A 7,699-nucleotide genomic window follows, 5' to 3' on the forward strand; every position below is an offset into this window, starting at 1 on the left:
CCCCCCCTCGTCGATCTCCTACCTACTCATCGGAGGAGCTATGGCCGGTCGCCCCCATTCATCTGACCGAAGCAGGAGCAGGGCGTACTCTCCGCCCTACCGTACAAGGAGGTCATACTCTCCTGAGTGCAGTCGGGGTAGATCTTACTCTCCGTCTCGCTCCCCCAACAGCAGGTCGCCAGTGAGACGGGAGGAGCTCAAGGAGGAGCTACACACACTCCCAGGCGTGGGAGGAGTTACAGGAGGCAGTGTCTGGTGTCTATCAATTCATGTTAATCTCATTCAACCGCAAGATGCCAAGCACTCGTTTGGTGTCTATGATTGGATTTTATTTAATAACTTACCGAATTGTGAATGGAGAAATGGATGTTTCTTTTAAATTTTGTTATCGTACAAGTTTGAAGAATCTAGTGAGTTATAAAATCCAACCCAATAACAAGCTTCAAGAGTTGTCCAAACTCTTATCTCAACTCCCTCACATGCCGCGGTCTTGGCCCACTCTTTGTGAAAGAGTTGAGAAAACTCCTCGGTTTATGTAGTATATTTTTGGATCCTATAAATCAAAGGCCAATCGAGGTACAAAAACAAATGTGTGCAGAATAATTCTAGAAGGAAGCATATAATTGAACAAAAAAGTGAAGAAATAAAATGGAACATATAACAGCGGTTGCTACTTCTGTTGGCTTCTTTTATTCTTTACCTTAAGCTTTTCGTGGCATAGTCATGACACTCAAATAAGCATCAGAACCAGCACCGTGAAGGGATCTATGGTACGCGGCACTCCTCTATGTTCCAGATTTCCTTGGCGTACTGAGCAATTGTCCGGTCGCTGCTGAACTTGCCAGACCCTGCAGTGCTTAGTATGGACATCTTCAGCCACCTTTTCCTATCCCTGCAGGTGAAAAATGGCACCTCGTGTCAAAGGTGGAAGTAGTTATATTGTGGCGATGGACTCAAGTATTTCAAGCAGCGAGATTCATGACAACAGTCAACACAAGGGTAAATGTTGCGGATTTTCTTTTTCTAGTCGGAGTATATACTTGCAATTCAAGAAATCTATATTGTAAAGGTTAGAAGGTTTGACATCTTACTTGTAAGCTTCATCTACTTTTGCCTGAGCATCCATATACTGTGCGAAGTCATGGCCAACAAGAAAATAATCACCACGACCATAACCAGTGTTCCCCTCCAGAGAGTCAAGAAGTGGATTGTAATCGTAGCTCCCAAATGCTCCACTCCTAACAAACTGCTTGGCTTCTTCAAACCGAGGATCGGGTTTGAACTGCGTGATTTACAAGAAGAGAAAAAGGTCAGATAAGAAAGACTTGTGCTCGTTCACCAGTATGCACAAAAGGTAAATTTAACTTTCAGCTGGATGTAAGAAATTCACATCATTGATTAGTTTAAGGAACCCCTTTCTGGGAGATCTAATAACTATCATATTGGATACCTTGATTAGACAATTAACAGTCATCGAACTATTTGGTATCCATAAATTTAGAAACTTATTATAACTAGTTTTTTATCGAAATCCTGATAGCCTGTTGCTCCAACTTAGAACTAATATTGCTCAGGCTTTGGCAAGTTCTCCCGAAAAAGCTTCATGATTCATTAGCATTTTGTAACGACGATAAGAAGCCATCTACCATTAAGAACATTGAGTGCAGAGCTTTCATACTACTTGCATTGATCTAAGTGACACATATAATAAAGAGAAAATGAAGCCTCATACCAGGCCGTTCTCTCTGTCCTTGCGCAGCTTAGGGACTTCATCAGCTGTTGCACCAAAGAGAAAAAAGTTGTCCTCCCCAATTTCCTCACGGATTTCCACATTAGCCCCATCCAGTGTGCCGATTATGAGGCAACCGTTCAGAGCAAATTTCATGTTGCTTGTGCCACTTGCCTCCATGCCTGCAGTACTGATATGTTGTGACAGCTCACTTCCTGGGATAAGTATCTCGGCCACAGATACATTGTAGTTTGGAACAAATACAACCTGAACATTAATGGTTATTAGGCCAGAATCAACCAATTGAAGCAAGCACGCTTGAAAAATATTAACTAACCTTCAAGTAACTATTGACATCAGGATCATTGTTGACCACAGCACCGACATCGTCTACCAGCTTGACTATTCTTTTTGCATTTGTATATGTTGCAAATGCTTTTCCTCCAACCATGATAGTGCGTGGAGTTATCTTCTTCCGATCTTCAGGGCTCATCTCCTGCCACAGTTCAGTTCCAAGCAAGTTCTCAAAATCATGCATAAACTTGAAAAAACGATATATAACCTTAAAAAAGAAATCCGTTGAACACTAATTGCAAATTATAATTTTAAGGCTCGAGAATAACAACCAAAAGCAGAAAGAAATTGATTGAAAATTTATTATTTATTTGATGAACTTAGCGGGTGCAACACCATTACGAACAAATTGACAGAGATGTACACAGAAATCCAAGTTCAAGGAGCATGAAGGTTCATCTAATGGGTAGTATCACTAAGCAATGTTGATTGTTTCATATAACTAAATAGTCAAGTAACAAGGAGAAGCCTTTTATACCTTTAACTTCTTGTACCGATAAACTGCACCCAGAATATTCAGCAACTGTCTCTTATATTCATGGATACGCTTCACTTGTATGTCAAATAGAGTGTTTGGATCAATCTTGACACCTGCCACATGCTCTATGTACTGTGCCAAACGCTTCTTATTGGCCATCTTGGCAGACGCCCATTCTTCTTGTAATTTTGAATCATCAGCAAACTGTTGGAGTAAACATACTGACTTTTAATATTTCAACTGCAGGAACGATCTGACAAGGACAAACAATTCCATATATATGTGAGATGCATACCTTTCGAAGACCTACAAGTAGGTCCAGGTTGGTAACCCATTCATCCGTTTTTAACCATTTGGTGATTATATTACTGAGCTCAGGACTGCAAAACCGAAGCCACCGGCGAGGAGTAATCCCATTGGTTTTGTTTTGGAACTTTGTTGGCCATATGGAGACATAATCTACAAATAACTCATTTTTTAAAATATCACTGTGCAATTGGGCAACACCATTAACCTACAATGACACGGAAAGCAATGAGATTCTCGAAGTCAACACTCAACAGCTCAAATGTGGAAATAAGGGGTTCTTATATTGTGGGAGGGAAAAAGAAAAGGAAAGCAGAACATATATATATATTCAAGCCTTGTTAAATTTTACTAATAAAGATAGGACTCAGATATAAAATAGAATAGTCAAAATATGCACTTATGCAGACTGCCATTGGGTGTCTTCCTGGGAAGAACTTGCTCGTTCAAAGCTTGAGTTCAAGTCTCACCAACGTACATGGTGGACTGTACCTTACAGTCTTAGACTCTGTATTCACTATTGCATACAATCTCTTCCTAACCCCTTTTTCTTTGGGGAAAACGGAGTAAGTTGCCTTTCATAATAGTTTATTGAAGGAAGCTGGAAGATTTCTAATAACCATATCAGGTTACCATATGTTTACGTTGAAGACAGCTCAAAATAAGCTATAGGAGATGCTTGTAAATTTCCCCAAATAGATGTCTTACCGTATGTGCAGACACCACACATAAATTTGCCATTCGCACTACAGGCTTTTGGGGATTGTTATCCAAGACGCACAAGCTGGGAATTTTGCTCTCAAGATCACTTCGTGTAGCATGTACCATAGCAATGAACTGCCAGGATGCAATAATTTACATTAGAAGATAACAACTTTAGCATAAACAGAACAAATCAAAAAGGTGAGAAATATTACTCTTTTGTCAATTTCTTCTATTATTTGCATATGGCGAGGGAGAAGCTTCCACATTAGGGCTTGTGACCATTTCTCAAGTGCTTCAGGAAGGACTGTGTGATTAGTATAAGCAACCGTCCTGGTTCAATTATTATGTGTTAGTACTTTATAGCTCCTTGTGCAAGAAGCATTACAAACGAGCTGAGTAGCCATAGAAGAAAAAAGAATGTATGCCAACTTCAGGAAGAAATCCTAAAAACAACATGAAATATAATTGACCTTGTTGTCACTTCCCATGCCTCATCCCACCCAAGACCTTCCTCATCCAATAGCAGTCGCATCAGCTCCGGAATTGTCAGCGTAGGATGAGTATCGTTCATTTGGACAGCAACCTTTTTTGGGAACTCTGACCATTGCAATGTGTCTGTCCCCTGTTTCCTCTCCTTGAATCTAAAAATAATGTCCTGTAATTTCAAGATTATAAGATTGAGGATCAAAACATCTTAAAAGGACTGAGATGAAAAATTAGCAACTGAAAATGCCTCTTTACGATAAGATTGGATATGTATTTTTGCATGTTGAAGATAAAAATCTGAAATGCTAAACCCAAGCATCACTTTGAGGGGACATGTCAATGTGAAAACATTTTTCTAAAGGTGTGAGATTCTTTTGACCTTCTCTAATGACATGTGGAAATTAAATGGTCATCTGAAACAGCAAATGAAAGAAATAAAATAATGGTGATGCTTACACCAACAAAACAATGAAGGATAAGACGATAATTAACCAACCTGAAGCGATGCACTGCAGAGGAAGAATTGTTGCTTCAGCCTTAAAAGTTTCCCCTCCTCTGTGGCATCTCCAGGATATAGAACAGCACAAATCTGCAAAAAGCACATATCACAATGTGGTTCAAGAAAACATTTAAAACATGAAGACGTAGTGACACACATTATTGAAAGGGAGAACAGTAGTTATAGAAAAAGACTTAGCTTAGTATTATGTGTGTACACACACACACACACAGTAATACAAATACACATATGTGGATATAGTAAACTTAAAAGGCTTTTGATTGAATGTCTATTGAAGATTTGAAATACTGGCAAGTGGTTCCAAGACTAACTTGCCATTAGGATATAAATAACCAACCTGTTGAGCTCGAGAATGAAGCTGCGCAGCAGATTCATACTGTCCATCATTAAACTGAAATAGGTTAAAATCCTCAGCAGATGCTTTGGCTTCCCATAGACGGAGACTAATAGTGTTCTTGGTTTTGTATCCTGGAATTGGCACATCATAAGCCAGAGCTTGCAAAACCTCTCCCTCAACCCACTTTCGGCTATAATACAATCACAAGAATAATTGCTGAGTTAGTGTACTTATATTTCAAGCAACCAACCAAGTTGCACGTGAATTTATGACATTGATGATTGATAAATAGTTTTTTGTTTTTTTGTTTTAGAAAAGTGTAATAATCAATTCTTTTATCAGTATTGACACTTACGATCCATCAGGATTGACATGAACACGACCAAAAAATCTGACAGGGTACACAACATCATGCCTGACAACTTCCCAAGGACTAAATTTCTGCACAAATTCCATCAAAAAACATATCAGTAAGAACTCATGAAAAACATAAAATTTTACAGAACTTGAGGTGATACAGAACCTCTAGCCAATCCTCAGCAGTTTCTTCCTGGCCATCCTTGGCAATCCGTTGCTTGAACAGCCCGTACCTGTACCTCAAACCATACCCCCATGCAGGCAAATTCAATGTTGCCATGGAGTCTAGAAAGCACGAAGCAAGCCTTCCCAGCCCACCATTTCCGAGTGCTGCATCTTTCTCCTACAAAGATTCATTTCTACAAATCATCCATCAACAGATTGTACGTTGAATTCATATAACGAAAACCAATTAAGAATCCATTTCAAATGATTAACATTCCTTTGGAGGGAAATAAACATGGAATTTTGTTAAAAGTTAGAATTTATAAATTGACAGGCACCAATTCTCTTGTTTGGATTCATAAACATAGAAATTTAGAATTTCCGCATGGAAAAAAAACTTGGAATTTGGGACCTCCAAATCCCAAGTTCAAATTCCATGTAAATAGCTGTCATTTCTCAATTTCTATGATTGAGAGTTTAAAAATAACAAATTCCGTATTCAATTCCATTGTTCTTTTAGGTTAACCAAACAAGAAAATTTACAAATTCTAGAAAATAAAATCTCGTCATTTCAATTTCCGTCATTTTTAAATTTCTTAGTAATCTTAAATTTCTTCACCCAAACATAGTATAAAAGTACACGCACAAATTCTAATTATGTGAAAGAACAAAAACTCAATCTTTACAATATAATTGAACAAAAATAGTATCTTTTGGAGATTACCTGCTCCGTTATTTCCTCCAGCTGATGCCCCAACTTGTTCAAAGCCTCAGCATAAGCACTCTGAACATTCAAATTCCCAATCGCATTGGTCAAGGCTCGTCCTTGAAGATATTCCATGGACAAGTAGTAAGTCTGCTTGGGATTCTCCTTGTGGAAATGCAGGTACGTCTCGTTCCATTGCTACAAAAAAAGAAAACCAAACAAAATTAAAAAAATGGAAATCGACCAAGATTGAACCCGGAGGCTGAGAAACGGCGGTACAGTACTTGGATCAGGCGATCGCGGACGCTGTCGGCGGTGGCGTAGTAGGCTTGCTCCGGCTCGAACTTGAACGGCGAGAAGTGGGGGCTGAATTTGGCGTGGTAATTGATGTTGGAAGCAATCTGCGACGGCTCTTCGGCTAAAGGGTTTGCGGTTGCCGGAATCTTGGATGAAATGGCGGAGTCTGTGATGGTTTTCCCGTTCGATTTCGCAGTAGGCGCCATGGCTGAGCTTCCAGCAGCTTCTCAATCCTCAATAGTATCTGAAAAATCAAAGCAAAATTACCAAATTAGTGTCGAACTCACACTGTAAACAGAAACCCAGAAGAGGAAGAGAGAAAAGATTACATCTTTGAAGTGGGTTTTTGGTTTTTGGGAGTGTGAGGTTCTTAAGAGTGATGAAATGATCAGCTGAAAATTATTAGCATAAAGGAATTTAAAAGAGAATCTGAGTGTAGGGGAGCAGATATTTTCATATAAAGGCCAAAAGTGAGAGAGAGAGAGAGAGAGTGTGTGTGTGTGTGTGTGTTTTGTAGGTAAACTAAAAATATCAGAGAGGGAGAGAGGAGAGAGAGAGAGAGAGAGGAGGAAGGAGAAGGAGGAGAAGAAGAAGACTGTAGGAGGGAGGTCCTAAATTTTCATATATTTTGCTTTCTTTTTCGTGATTTGTTTTGGTGGAGTGAAGTGAACGTGAACGTGAACGGTCACATGAAAATGGAGCCAAAAGAGGGCGGGTGTGTGTGTGTGTGGCAGCGGGTGAAAGGTGCACAATCACATGACAAGCTTTGCTTCAATTGGAGATCAGATTTTGATGGTTTCTTTTGCCTTTCCTATGCTTGAGTTAGGGACGCCACGTGGCTTCGTTTGATCCAAGGTGCCTTGGATCACGTGTGCATTATGGTATCGTTTGGTATGCAGACGGGACGGGACGGAACGGAATGGGACGGGACGAGACAGGACGGAACGGAACGGAGCGGGAGCAAAGATGCCCTCGGATGGAAACAAGGAGGAAGAAGAAGGAGACGGAGAGGTTATAATTTTGTGTTCCACGGATGTGGAACGAGTCGTTCCAGGGGGGTGAGGTGGAACGAAAATTCACCCAAAACTCGTCCCGTGGAACAGCTCGTTCCACCCGTTTTAGGCGCACCAAACGTGGGACGGAACGCCTTGTCCCACTCTGTTCCGTCCCGTCCCACGTACCAAACGGTACCTATAAGAACTCTTCCATGAGGTTAGGGACAAAGCTCAACAAAGTTAAGCTATGCTAATGACAATCGC

The 7,699-nt window shown here is 40.2% G+C and overlaps 1 protein-coding gene across 1 annotated transcript; it reads right to left on the reverse strand.

The window, feature by feature from the left end:
- Positions 1-530: 530 nt before the first annotated feature.
- LOC137715807 (alpha-glucan phosphorylase, H isozyme) lies at positions 531-7,224 on the reverse strand. The gene is made up of 16 exons (XM_068455156.2): positions 6,770-7,224; positions 6,428-6,684; positions 6,162-6,341; positions 5,439-5,615; positions 5,271-5,356; positions 4,916-5,105; positions 4,555-4,647; positions 4,043-4,227; positions 3,785-3,902; positions 3,576-3,704; positions 2,857-3,075; positions 2,562-2,765; positions 2,067-2,225; positions 1,733-1,996; positions 1,092-1,282; positions 531-892 (listed from the first exon to the last, which is right to left on the reverse strand). Exons 2-16 carry the CDS (start codon positions 6,644-6,646, stop codon positions 766-768), a joined length of 2,541 nt encoding a protein of 846 aa, XP_068311257.2. The 5' UTR covers positions 6,647-6,684; positions 6,770-7,224; the 3' UTR covers positions 531-765.
- Between the last annotated feature and the right edge of the window lie 475 nt (positions 7,225-7,699).

This window comes from Pyrus communis, chromosome 3 (assembly GCF_041283825.1).
Source record: "Pyrus communis isolate YQ-2024b chromosome 3, ASM4128382v1, whole genome shotgun sequence".
In the NCBI taxonomy this organism is placed as follows: domain Eukaryota; kingdom Viridiplantae; phylum Streptophyta; class Magnoliopsida; order Rosales; family Rosaceae; genus Pyrus; species Pyrus communis.